The sequence below is a fragment of the Vulpes vulpes genome, chromosome 5, assembly GCF_048418805.1.
Source record: "Vulpes vulpes isolate BD-2025 chromosome 5, VulVul3, whole genome shotgun sequence".
Lineage (NCBI taxonomy): Eukaryota > Metazoa > Chordata > Mammalia > Carnivora > Canidae > Vulpes > Vulpes vulpes.
In genome coordinates this window covers 117,097,507-117,112,202 of record NC_132784.1, presented here as the reverse complement: position 1 = coordinate 117,112,202, position 14,696 = coordinate 117,097,507, and the positions used below count along the sequence as shown (strand labels likewise).

Sequence of the window (14,696 nt, the reverse complement as noted above, 5' to 3'; positions counted from 1 at the left end):
CTGAAATACAATGATACATTCACACTAAGCATAAATAGATTATAATCTATAATCAAAAGTTTACATTTATTTCCTTACTAGGAACATAGAAGATCATATTAATTAATTTTAATTAAATTTATTCTTGAAAGATCTTTCATCTGCATGAATGTTTGAATATAGAATTTAAATGTAATTAAACAAAAATTGTAAAATTTTTGTTAATTATGTTGTTTGATTTATATGTGATAATTGCAAGTAAGAAAACAAAGAGCAATTAGTTATCACAGATCTATCTATACATCTATTTACTTGCCTAAATATTCATGTTTTAGTAATAGAGTCACAGAAATAATTTATTCACGTCAGTAGTGGAGTCTTGAAAATAATTTAACAACATAAAAAAGTTAGAACTGGAAAAATTATCTCTTCAGTATTCAGGTTTATTTAAGCTAGTAATAACAGAATACCATTATCAAAATTTGGTGGGTTAGAGTTTTGTGGTGTCAGTTATTTTCCTGCTTGCTAAAAGTCTGCACTGTATAAATTATTATTTCAAAGCCCAATCAGGATGGCAGCTTTATTCAGAGAAGCCACAAACAGGAGACTTTCACTAGCCCTAATTTGATCTGACCAGCATTGGATCACAAGGTGTATGACGGAGCATCTTGTTTTATTTCTCATTATTTTGCCAGAAGATATTTGTTGAGTAGGTGAATATACATTTCTAGTTTTTAGAGTGTTTAAATTGAAGATTTCAGATTCAAAACATGATTTTTAAAGTTAACAATTTGAGAAGAAAAAGCCATGTTAAATAAGAATCAGTAAGTCAGAAACCTTATGTCAAACATGCAGTGACTATGGGAGAAAAAATACTGCAATGATTTTATAACTTCTTTGTTCTGAGTGTGTGTGGTAGAGCTATTCTCTACCTTTCATAGAAACTTTTCTTTTTAGCTCTGAGGAGATTATTAATATAAGACATATTCCATCCTATACAGTCATATGAGTCTTGAGATAGTCATGAGGACTTTTCAGGGGACCCAAAACATCTTGCCCACTCTAAAATAAATATATAAATACATAATTTCAAATATGAAAATCATTGTAAACCAGTAACAATTTTGTTTGTAAAGCATTCTTATAGTCCAGAATGTGTAGGTTGTCAAGATTAGTTTTCTCAGCTATAAGACATTAATATAAAGTTTTGTCATTAAAATATACTCATATATTCATATATACACACATATATATGTAGGTATGCGTGTATCTGTGTGCTCTAGTAGAAGTAAAGAAAAATCTCTAAAAAGTCAACAAGTTTAATTAGTAAATCATTACTCGCATTTTTTAACTCTAGAGTGATCATAACATACTGAGCAATGGGGAAAAAACTTTTGTAAATTTTATTTCATAATTTTTAATTAAATGTTATCTTCTGTTATCAGAAAGATACATGTGAGAATTTTGATTTGACTGATAATTTCATTGTTGTGATAATTAAATGACTCTTGAGGGGGGAGCTTTACAAAGTATAAAAAGAAAGCCTTTAAAACATTTATTTAAGTGCTATTTACTGAGTCCTCCCTCTGCAAGTAAAGTTAAAGGCATTGATTTAACCTTTGGATTCACATGATCACCATTCAGACTTGCATGTGTCTTTGATTTATCCTAAAACTGAAGCACACAATGTCCTGGAAAAGCTCATTACACTGAGTGATGGAACATTTGTCATTTGTTTAAAACCCCAAACCTAATTTATTTCCTTGTGATTTCCATAGGTTTTTCTGCAGTCTTCATGGTGCCACACATTCCAAAAGGAAGATTATATGATAGTCTGGTTTTTCATGAGAAAAGTGAAATTTGACTAGATTTGAAGGAGAAATAAACAGTTATGCATCAATTTTAAAAAGAAGCATTTTACAGTTTAGCTACATTACATATATTTAAGGAAGGCAAAAGTATCTCTGAGTGAATGTTCCTTGAGGATAATTTGTATGTGACTGCTGAGATTTACAGAGTTCTCACATTTGCTTCCCCCACAAGGATTCTAAATCAGATTGGTTCAGAGGAAAAGCCAGCATACCCCCATTTTTCTAATATTATCACTTCTCCAGATGGTCCTGAACACATCTATTCAATGCCTTTTCCTAGAAAGTAAAGAGGTACCTTATTAGATATATATGTACATCCACTACAAAGGCTGCCTTCTTGTTTTTCTTTCTTTCTTTCTAATTTAACATATCAAATCTCTTTCATTTCCTACTAGGCAAGATGACAAGTGGAAAGTCAGCACAGTGATTGCACAAAACTTTGTCTTAGCAACCTGAGCAATGAGAGAGTTAATGGTGGATCTTTGAAAACAAGTGACCATGGGAAATTAGGGTTGGCAGGGATTTAACTCTTCATGAATCACGCTGGAATATTTTTAAGGGCAAAGCAGTGGATGTTTTAACCGTGTTTGACATCTAATTAAGGAGAAAAAAGGAGTAGCTAAAAAAAAAAATTTCTATTATAGTTTAGAAACAAAGTACTGACAATTGGCTACCAGGCATTTGCTTTGGCAAAACAAGTGTACGTGTAGAGAGAAAAAGGTAATGACAGACCAATAAAATGACAGAAGAAAAATTGCTTGGGCCATTCCTTTTATTCTTCATGTTGTTGTTCATTTCACAGTTTATTTTACCAAATTGCCAAGCACTAGGTATTTCAATAGAATTGTTATGTAGGTGTGGGGCTGTTCTGATTAAAAAAAAAAAAAAAAGAACCCAGAATAATTCTATTGGATGCCATTGCTACAAGGAGTTTATAAAGACTGTCCAATATATACATTTTGTCAATATACACAAGACAAATTTATAGCCTGTACACATATCAAAAGACTATTCTAAATAAATGCTGTTTAGCATATAAAAAGGACTGGTACCTCTTCTATAATGGAGAGTAAATCAATCTATATTGCCATGGAAATAAAATTCTTGCGAAATAAACATAATTCTCAAATCTTACTTACTTTACAATTTATTTAGCATCTAATAAACAAGTATCTCCAAATCTAGTAGATCTTTAAATTGCTTTTCATGTTTCAAATTTGTTACTCTAAGATTATAGCATATACCCATCCGCATCTTTGAGAAGTAAAGTTGCATGTGAAACTTACTCATAAGGCATATAAACTTGGATAAAATCAACCATCACCCTAATATTATTTGATGGCCACCCTCTCATCAAAGAATTAAAATGGAAAGCAAAAAATGAGGAAAATACAGATGCCACAATATCATATACTATAAAAATAACTTAAAGGCAATTACTAGAGATATAATAGCAATTAGGTTAAATATTTAATAGGGGCTATGTAATTTTTTAAAATCTTGCATGATAAGCACAATTGCAGTTGTTTGTTAATGTTTTAAATCCATTCCCACTTTAATAACTAGGAAACTATTATACCAACAATAAATATATCTAATGTATTTTATCTAGCAAGTATTAATTCCAAATAAGCACATTTAATAGGTGTTGAATTTTCTAACCCAAAGTGTGAAAATTACATCTCTCTTTCCTATTTGCGGTCCTCATTCACACTAGAGCATTCAGAAAGAGATGTGCCCCATCATGTGAGAATTAAAGAATATGTTTCTGGCATAAGAGCAGTGTGTCTGCAGTAGGCAGACATCTCTACAGATAGAGTCAATGATTTTCTTTTACATTATAGGCTAAAAACAGAATATAATTGAAGCTTCCCGCTGCCCCACCCCCAATTCCCGAAATCTGAGAATCATAAGAAAGCAACACCTTAGGGAATAAAAGTACTTGAGTTAAAACATTTTAATCTCCAACTCCATCTTACTAATATCCCAGTTATGTAAACATTCTCTTTCATTAAAAGTTTTATGTATATATAATTTTCAATCTGTGTTACCATTATTTGATACCTCTATCTATGAAATCTACCTAAACAAATGTAGAACAAATATTTTCTTTAAAGTCCTCATTAAGAACCAAGCATATGCATTAAATTGTAACCAAATAAAGTAGAGCAACCATGTGATAAAGCTTTTTGCCTTTCTTAAATGTATACTCTTTTTGAAAAGAAGTTCAGACAACTAGCTGTACAACCGAAAAGTAATGCCTCCTCAATTCTCACTGAAGTACATATGGAATTAAATAACATTATATTTCAAAGGCTTTAGCTTTACACCAATTAGCCAAATACAGTCTTTTGTACAATCATAACACTGTGGAAAAACTAGTCTGTTCCCTCCAGTTTATATTCTCTTGGCAAACCATGATCTACTGCTTATGTTAAGCATCTGATTGTCAGATTTGAACAAACTGAATATTCATGATGATGATTAACCATTTAGTGCCTAAAACTAAGAAAATACAATTTATTATAACAATTACTCTAGGTGAAGCATTAACATCTACAAAGGGACTGTTTCTGCAATCATGGTTTTTTTTTTAAAAAGCTATTTTCATAGAAGTAGAGTCAGAAAAATTAACAGAACATATGATCACATATACAGATCAGCATTTACCAGGCATTCAGCTCCTCTCTGCAAATGTGATTAAATGTTCTTTGTTTGCATTTAAATTGTCATATATCAAAAAGGAGACACGCTTTTATAAAAAAGTGTTTAAATCATCTCAGAAAGACACACACAATCACGTAGGTTTCCCAGGTTAAACTAAAGGTTTTATGGCTTGGGTTGGGAGGGAGTTCAAGGAATGAAAAGGCGGGGTGGGGGGGGGGGCGGGGGGGCATGACAAAGCTAGCCGAAATAAAAGAAAAATAAAGATTTACCTTTGTAGGATAATTTCAGCCTTGGCACATTGTTCTTCCCATTTTGATAGTTTGCTGTCGCTGTAAGTAATACTCCCCAGAAAAGACAGGCAATCCTAGCGAGCCAGCCCATGCTGCAGACGCTGTGGGTCCCTCTGCTGCTTCAGCCTTCCCTCCTGTATTGTGCGGCCAGAGAAGTTCAAACAATCTGGGAACTGGAGGTAACAGGTGATTTAGGTCAGTTTCATTCATAAATGCAGACAATCAAGACCTCACGGCAACACTAACACCTCTTCTTCTGTAACAGTCACTGAAGCACAGAAACTTCAAACCCTCCAAAAAAAAAAAAAAAAAAAAAAAAAGAAAGAAAGAAAAAAAAAAAAGAAAAAGAAAAATCGAGCCAGGCACCGGATAATGAGGCACAACTGTTGTGTGGAAAGAAAAAAAAAATTAACAAGGGCTGCTGCAGTGGTGCTTAAGAAGCAGTTCCTTTTATCTAGGCTCTTCTGATAGCCGGTGGCGGACTCTAATCCTGCTCTCTGCTTCATTCGGCTCCGGGAAGCAGAATGAAAGGGAAAGAGAGAGAGAGAGAGAGAGAGAGAGAAGGAGAGAGGCAGGCACCGTGAGCAGCGCGGACTTTTCCTGTACACATGTAGGGAGAGATGACACAAGATCCCACAGACAGGTTTTCCCAACACTCACTAGACTGGCTGACAATGGGAGAGCAGGCGAGCTCAACCCACTCCCCTTCCCTCCTGTCACACAACACATGCAAAAAACATCTCCTGGAGATTAGAGCCGGGAGCAGAGCCCTCCAGCGTGCCTGTGAAAGGCATGTAGCTATAAATTTACTTCCCAAGGCACGCGTTGTTTTATAGCCATTTTTAGGTGCAATTTTGATTAAAAAAATCTGAATTCTGCTACCTACATAATTTACAACGGACACTCATGATAGAATTCCTTTGAACTTGTGCATCGTGTGTGTGCATGTGCGTATATACACCTATAGATACGTACACGTATGCATATGTGTGAATGTCTGTATATCTTATTCACCATTAGAACTTTAACCACTGAAGGTCTTAAAGCCTTGTGAGAGATCATTCCCCTCTTCCCAACAAACCCCCTTCCCCGCCCCACTGCAATTTCAGTGAAGAAATTCCTGGTAAAGCCCATTTCAACAATCAGCTCAAGACAAATATAGGTCCACTGAGAATTACAAATTACAACTCAAAGGGATACTCAGAATTTAAAAACATCTACGGATTTCCAGCTTCTGGAATGCTCTGGCTAACATTTGTAATGCATCACATCTCATTAATTAAAGCCACTTCCCTAGTTTTGGTTAAAGGGCAGAGGAGGATGACAAAGTTCACAAAAGTCCCTGCTGAGTGTCAAGGACCAACATAAAGAGAGTATCTCTGGGTCTTCCTGAGCTGGTGAAGGGTTACTAAATTTTCTGTGCACACAAATGCATGGACTCAGGCAGTCATACAGACACCATTAGTTTGTTCCTAAATAGGCATTTTGTCTGAGGTGTTTCAATTTCCTCTTCTATTTTTCTTTCGATTTTCCCCAAAGCTGATATGCTAATAACCCTATCCGGGGGGTGTTATATAAAAGTTAATAGGACACAACTTTCCCTTCTTTACTCCTCCACAAACAATCTCTGTTCTAACTCCCCTCCTCCCCCCAGCACAATTGAAATACAGAAGAGGGAACTCTACTCCCAGAGTATGGAAATTACTCCACTGAAAGAAGAGGGTGAGTCTTCCAATTACAAACATAAACACTTACTGAAGTGGCTTAGCATTCTTAGGAAGAAAGATCTAGCAGTGCCACTACAGCTTTCCTGACTGAAGTCTACAGACCAATAGGGAGGAAGCAGCTTCCTCTCCCTCCTTCCTCTTCCTGTGTCTCTCACTGTCTGTGTCTCTCTGTCACTATCTCTGTCTCTCTGTGTGTGCATGTGTGGGTGAAGGAGGAGGAAGAGGATGAAGAGGATTTAAAGGGAGAAGGCGGGAAGGGGTGGAGGGAGTCTCTCTGCTTCACTAGATTGATTCATCAAACAGACCGTATTGTATTTGTCAGTTTCCGCAAGCCTATTGATCAGTCGGTATTGTTAAGAAAAAAATCCAAAAATAATGTTGATTTTACTGATTCCAACACTTGTTATCCTGAGCACTTTTCACGCTCTAGGCAATGGATTAAGGCTACAAACAAGAGGCTTGTCTGTCTTCCATGGATTACTCTCTATAGACATTTATTCTACAGAAGAATTCGTGTTACTTTGGGATTATTTAGAAGATTGGACTAATGAATTATCCTTTTGAAATATAACATGTAATTAGTTTAAGTACTTTAAAGAGTTGCACCATTTCATTAATATATATTTTAAATGTCTTTAAATATTTATTTTTTCTCCAGCTCTCATTACCTAGGATAGGGGAACAAGTTTATATTTGTCAAAACTAAACAGGATAAGCAAATTTAGAAATGTATCCATTTCACTTGCGTAATGTCTAATTCTGAAACATTTTGATGTGTTCCAGGAAAAATGAAAGGTTGTAGGTAAAATTCAGATAAAAGAGGATCAGAATTGACTCCATGGGGAAGAAAGACATTCAATCTGGATTTTGAACCACAAAATCAGGACAGAGTTACTTAATTTTGTAAAACAAGTCATTTAAATTAACGTTGAAGTCTGGAATTTGGTAGCACAGACACCCCATGTTTAGATACGTGCACATAACTAAAAAAAACCCCACTTTCATATATTTATTTATATTTGATATTTTTCTTACCCTCTAATTTTTTTATAATCTCTGTGTCTTTTCAAATGGTTTAAAGTTAATCAATTCACCTTCACATTTGCTTATCTGTGGACCTTTTTTATTTAAAAAGTATGAAACAGTAAATTCTTTGGGTAAGCATAACTGTGCTAGACTGATTAAATTATAAATTAATAGAAAAGTGTAACCACACCATAGATAGTTTAACTGTGATTTAAAAAAAAAAAAAAAAGAAGAAAGAAAAAAAAAAGGAAAGGAAAGGAAAGGAAAGGAAACTTCTGGAAAATATGGGAGTGTTTAGAATCTATATTTCTACCTCTGTCAAAGTCTTTGACTTTTGTCAGGGTTCAAGTTGTTTTCAACTTTTTTCTATAGCCATAAATATGGAAAGGACAATGAAGGTTAAACATATTTCTCTGCTGAGGTAGAAACAAGGTGGGGTGGACCTGGGTGGGTGTTCATCAGAACTTTTCAAAATCTTGCTGCATATGTGAAGCAGGGGTTTTGATTAACCCCCCAAGGAACATCACTTCCTGCTCTGACAACGTGTGGCCTCAGCCCTGGCACCATCAAGCCTGCTGTATTTGCTACCTTAGCCACTAATGTTAGAGCATCATTTGCTACTCTTTAACAGCCAGAAGTATTATACTGAACTTTTCACATTAAATTATATTTAAGGCATTAATGAAAAATCTTATTTTGCTTTTTTCTCAAAGTCTAGGTTATATATCATGTGCTCTTATTAACTTTACTTGCAAGTGAATCTCTAATAGCTTTTTAAATTTCAACTTTTCAGACATGAGCAACTAGTACTAAAGAGTCAAATTTGAGCAGGTGCTTACTATGATGATCATGCTGCTGTATACATTTCTGTCAAATAAATCAGCAGTTTTTAACCTCACCCCATTCCATATTGAGATGGATTACAAAGACTTTGGAGTGAGAGCGACAGTTTTCTGGGTGGTGTACTTGATTTTCTAGAGAAACAACACTTTCAACTTCCCAACAGGTTGGTTAAGTTTTGTTTTTTCCCCAAACACCTGTGTAGTCATAAAAGATACATACTAAAGCTTTGCTCTATTGAAAATATATTTTTGATCTTTGCATGTATTGGATAAAACCAATGTGATATTTTTTAGATGCCTGTTCTCTATATTTTATTTATTATGAAACAAATTGGGATGGCAACCAACACTGTAATTTAAGAGCAGAAATTACTGTTCTAATTTGTGAGACGGTATTCCACGTATTTCCTCAGGTTAGGGATACCCTGGATCTTTCTGAGTGGTAGGTGAAAACTCTTCCTATATTTGTGCCTTAAAAGAATATAAGGAGAAATATAATGTAGATGTATTTAAAAATTTACACTTTAGTAAACACACTGGCCTCTCTGTAATCCCACTCTAGCCCTGTTTTATTGTGGTTGCCTGGAGTACTGCTCCCAAAGTGTGGGTCTCTGACAGAAGTAGAGAAGTAGATGACTTCTTGAGATAAATAATTGAGTCAAGAATTTTAGAATGACTTGGCTAACCAGTTCCCCTAAGAAGGAAACCAATACTAAAAACTGACAAGTTTTTGGTACCCTTCTCAAGGTGTTATTGAACTGAGTCACATAAAACAAAAACAAAAACAAAAACAAAACCCCCCGTGATATTAGTTTCCATCTAACATCTTCTATTTCTCTCTTTTTTTTTCTTCCAGGGATGCTTCATTACTATATGAGAAAGGCCTATGATCAACAGAATTATAGCAAATGTCCTAGCCGAACATTTGTCCTTGCTCTGACATCTCATGTTGGAAATTCATTTTTAATGAGGGTTTTTCTGGTAGAGGGAATTTGAAACCTTTTCTTTTTCTAAACAAGAACTGTGTGGGAGAAAACATTCTTTTAAAGATCATAAGACATCTTATTAATTGGGCAAACTAAATAGTTGATGCATTATTTGTTCTAGCCAAAAATGATAGGTTTAAGAACTCCTGCAGTAGTCGCTGGGAGCCGGGGGTGGCAGGTTAAAAGCAGTATTTAAGAAATTAAGTTAAAATTTTCAGAATCTGACCCTTGTGAATGATTTTAGTATAAGCAACATGTGAAAGTGTGAGTTGAGAGGAGGAATTGGTAAAAGGCAATGGGAATTCACTCTAGGGAAGCATTACCTCTTCCCTAGTACTCTACACACCCCTCCTTGCCCCCCTCCCTACGCCCATAAATGGAGATTTCCGGAGAATAAGCTCATCCCTCCTCTGGAGTGATTTTCTAACAGTTTGGGGCAGAGAAGACAGTTCTGTGTTTTCTCTTGGCGCAGCAATGTTCCTGATACTCTAAGGGAAATGGTGACTCAAATGACTCCTTGTTTTTCAAATGAATTGAAGTAATAAATGTTAGATCAATTCAGGAGACCAGAAACTGGCCAGTCACAGTATTTGTGGCTGCAGATTTCGAGAAAAGTTTAGACAATTAAGGGTTTCAGAAATGATAGAGGAAGTTCTTGAGTGGTAAGGTGAGGTGGTAACTGCCCTTGCTTTAAGAATCTGATTTCTAGGGCTGGTAGGTGAGTTTTGTTGGGTTACCAAATTTGCATGGGGGATGGAAAAGAGTGACAAAAAGAGATACGTGACATTTCGTTTATGGTTAGTATCACAGTTGCAGAGTGGTCAAAATCCAGTAATTAGGAACATAAATGATAATTTTTTTCAGTCTCTTTTCTTTTGATTTCTTAAATCCATCAACATTTTAAAATGTTTTAAACATAGGTTTTCTTTTCCATCAATTTAAGGAGCCTGTCATCACTTACAGCTTCTTTATCAGATTATCTGATAAGTGAATGCAGTGGCCCTGGATATTAACATATTGAAATAACAAAACAATGAAAATATCAAAATACCTGTCTTTCTTTCTTTCTTTTTCTTCCTCTTTCTTTCTTTCTTTCTTTCTTTCTTTCTTTCTTTCTTTCTTTCTTTCTTTCTAAGTGAGAGTGTCTCCACCTCAACTCAAATGAACAAGAAAGTTTTCAAGTGAGACAAAAATCCCATTGTTAATACTGATCAGTACAGCCCAGGCAGTGAGGAGGAAAAAATGAGGCGTCCGTAGAATACAAATGAAACGAGCAGGTTGGCTGTTGAGTGTTTCAGAATATGAAGTTATCAATTATTTGCTTTCTTGAAAGGCATATCACACACCTTCCCACTGAATAAATAAATAAGCAGATCTGTACTATATAAACAAGATGAAGAAAGTATGTAGGAGTGTTTTGAGGATTACTTTACATCTGACTCAGGCAAAGCAGATGCATATAGTTTCCTTTTGTTACCCACTGAAAAGACTGTTTCACCTCAGATGTTAAGTTTCCTAAAATCTCTATGTTCTAGGCAGAGGCCTTTTGCTTTTCTTTTTTTTTTTTTTAATGTTTTTAAAGAGTTTGCTGCTGATAATGACAGAGAATAGAAATGCTGAAACCTAGAATTAAAGTTCTTTAAAAGGGTTTATTAAAATGGCAAAACCAACTGTCTGGCGGATGGTGACTCAAGATCTACAGTGCATTCTGATTTTCAAGGGCACAGATTTCTCCAAATTGCAAGAGTTAGGAGTAAAAGACTCCAATTATTTTCTTCTCTTTTCTGTATTGTCTCAAGTGTTAAATGTCATTTGGTCCAGTCTCTGCACCCCCTTTTTCTCTTTTGTGGCATGGGGGTGGGGTTAGAATCATATGCCAGGTTTCATTTCACTGTGTTGGCTACAGGAGCAGCTGTCACCTTATGGGAGAGATTAGGAAATGTCTTGTTTATTAACTAACAATTTATTATGATTATTAATAAAAGATTTATGAAGAAAATTCAAATCATCCCCATTTTTCCTCAGGGCATGCCCATACAATAAATCTCTTTGAAAATCAATCAACATAAATTCATTTTCTCATGCCTGCTATATCGATGAGAAGAGAAATAGCATCCAATATGCCCAGCCTTGACTCTTCTTAAATTACAAATCCAAGTTGAAAATGGTTTGACTTGAGGACTTAAATGATAATGTGATTATTCCCATGCTTGGTTTTTATCAAAGTTGATACATGGCTTTGGTAATTTAGAGCACTTCAAATACCCCCAAATATCTAACAGGGTGAATATTATAAAACTCCTTTTGAGGTATAAAAATAGTAACCCTAATTTTTTTTTTGAACTCACAGTTTTTAATAACAAGTGAGTTTATTTCTCATTGTGTAACTTTGTAGAAATGCCATTTGATTTTTTGTGTGTTGATAGAATCAGATAGTTTGGTGTTTAGCAATCTCATTTTGACATATTAAATAATTACTACAGATTTAATGATGCTGTGAAACCTATTTCAATTCTGTTAGGCCAAAATAAAAATGTTTAGAGAAATAAGAAAACTAAATATGAATGAATCAAGCTAAACCTGCTAATCTATTTCTTGGGCTGTCAACATGAGTTCCTAGGCACTTGCCACTGTGTGTAACTCGGTAAGCCTAAGATAGTTCCAGAGATGCGATTTTAAATGGACTCCTTATACTTTACTTTCAAATCCAGGACCTGTGAAAACATTTTACTTACCATATTTCTTGCATCATTTCTTTTGTATTTACCCATCCATTCAACAAAATTTTGAGAATCACATAGATCTCAATTACCATGATTTACAAAACAAATCCCAAGTTTTTCGAGAACAGTGATATATGTATTCCCAGTAACCGGTGCCAATTTATCTTTATTTTTTTGGTAACTTTCTAGCACAAAGCATAAAAACTGTCTACAAAGCTTTCTGTACCTATTTTGGCCAAGAGTGCTGGCTTGCTTGCTTGATTTATTTATTTAAAATATAGTTCTACTGCTATTTTCTTTTCATCAAATCCTATATCTGTTTTCATTCCTCATATACTCTCTTCTCTGTTATTGTTGAATACCCTTGCTGATGACAGATTGTCTACCTATTTTGTTGGATTACTTATGATTATAGGCTATTGTATGCCCCTAAAGTTAATCTGCCTCTATCAGGATTTTGCATTAAGGACTCAGGATTAAGATCGCTTTTTAACTTCCTTATAAATTCTTTCAGTACACTCTAATCTCACAAAAGAACAGAAACTTTTAAAATTTTATTTTCAGTGCTCGGCATAGCATTCAGCACAGACTAAAGTTTAGTATATTAACTAATGGATTAATTAATTAACTAATTAATTAAAGTGTACAAGGAAATATATCCTAGATACTTAAAATATTGTGGCCCAGAAATCTCAGAACCTTAATAAATAATTTGGTAGAAATTATTTATTTGCAGATATAATTGCACTAGTTTTCCATGCTCTGATATTAGGATGCATTGGAGTGTAGACAGTAGCATTACAGAGTTCTAATTTGCTCATTTAAAATGCTGCTAATGTAATGATATTATAGCTCATAAAAGAGAATATCTTTGGCTTCTCCCTCAAAGCATGGGAAATGTCACTGTTTTAGTATTATTATTATTTTTATACAGTTACATATTTCTTTTCAGATTAAAGACCTTTCTTTGGATTTCCTTAGCTGCAAATGATTACAGTATGTTGCTAATATCAATACTAATAGAAATGAGCATTCTAACATGGTTTCCAAGTGTATAGTGTTTCCAAATGGCAGTCAATAACTTCTCTTTTTTTCATTTTAAAAATTAAGAATGGTGGTTTTAAAACTCTCAGAAAGAAAGCCATCACAATTGTGAAAATGCAGGTATTATGAGACAGGATACATAGGTTTAAAGCACAGACCACAATTTGTAGTAATACAAATGAAATTTTAGTTTGTCTAGAAATGAAGTTGATCATCCCCCTCTTCCCAATGCCTGTTAAGACCAAATCAGATATCATACTTGGCATTGCCCAATACAAGTACATCCAGAAAGTCAGGGTTCCCAGGCCAACTTTCTGTGTCCACACCTGAGGGAGTCAGCCTCTGCAGTCAGAGTTTGACTGAACCTCTGGGCATCAGAATTGAAAATGAGGATGAGCCATGGCATCATGTCCCTACTGTTGAGAAAACAAAACAAAACAAACAAACAAACAAAAAAAACAAACAGTGATTCTAAAATGCCCTCTTGGGAGAAAGAAAAGACGACCCCTTAAGAATTTTGTGCAGTAGACACTACAAATGTTAGATGAGAAAGAAGAGAAGAGTGAGGCTGCTATTAATTTTATGGGTTGAAAAGTTGTCCTGTTAGTACTGCATGTTAGATTTTAAATGCATCAAATCTACATTTCAAGTGTAGCAGGTTTGACCACGGAGAATAAGATATCTAAATTAAAATACAAAGAGTAGAGACAGCAGTAGTAAGAAACCATAATTTAGACTAACAAGCATGAGGTGGCCTTTGCCTAATCAGCCCTCCAACTGTAGGCAGCTGCAGATTAAGGGGAACAGCATTTCACCTCTTCACCAATTGCTGGTGACTCACTTGGCCAGATGTTTATTTGAGATCCTCCACCTTTCACAGTTTGCACAGCACAGAAAGAATTGTATTTTTCATGGTAAATCAAGTCTTAACATAGAAGAGGACCCATTACTAGCACCAAATCCTGAACATGGAAGTGACTTTTAATAACCTAAGTTGCAAGCTTCATACGTTAGTATTTATGTTTCAGAACAAATTATTTTCCCAGATAAGTGTCATGCTTAACTTTGGGAAGCAGAGAAGTTTAGGTCATCAGGTGAAACACCTGTATAACTATTATGGGAATATCTCCTGTTCTTATTTATATTTTAAGTCATTACATCTCATAGGTCAATAGCACTCTTTAGTATTTTAACTGTTCAAGAGTTTTCTTTCATGCTGTTTTCAGAACACTAGGGAATCTTGATTGGCTGGTAAATAAGTTAATTTTCCATCCTAATGGAATGTTTTACTCTAATAGTTTCAACAGGACATTTCCTTCTGCCTTCATTATCACTGTTAAAATACATTGGCAAAGATGTGGCAACGACTAATACCACACATCTTTGAACAATTTCTCAAGTCTATAGATGGATACTCACCAAATATCATTTAGATTCAGAAATAAATTATGAATATCTTAATTTATAAAATCAGTACATTCTCATATTTATTTTTTCCAAATTGCCAGAAGTTAAAATATAACAAAGTATAAAAATACAAT

General features: G+C 34.6%; 1 protein-coding gene across 7 annotated transcripts in view; it reads right to left on the bottom strand.

The window, feature by feature from the left end:
• SEMA3A (semaphorin 3A) overlaps window positions 1-14,696 on the bottom strand; it is a 455,199-nt gene that overhangs the window by 194,405 nt on the left and 246,098 nt on the right. For 5 of the 7 annotated variants that reach the window (XM_072759792.1, XM_072759795.1, XM_072759794.1 and 2 more), the window contains one exon: window positions 4,787-4,980. In XM_072759792.1, coding sequence (XP_072615893.1) covers window positions 4,787-4,898 — 112 coding nt within the window. In that variant the 5' untranslated portion in view covers window positions 4,899-4,980. Of the gene's footprint in view, window positions 1-4,786; window positions 5,420-5,467; window positions 5,546-14,696 lie in introns of those variants that run through there. The other 2 variants (XM_072759798.1, XM_072759797.1) reach the window with 2 other exon arrangements.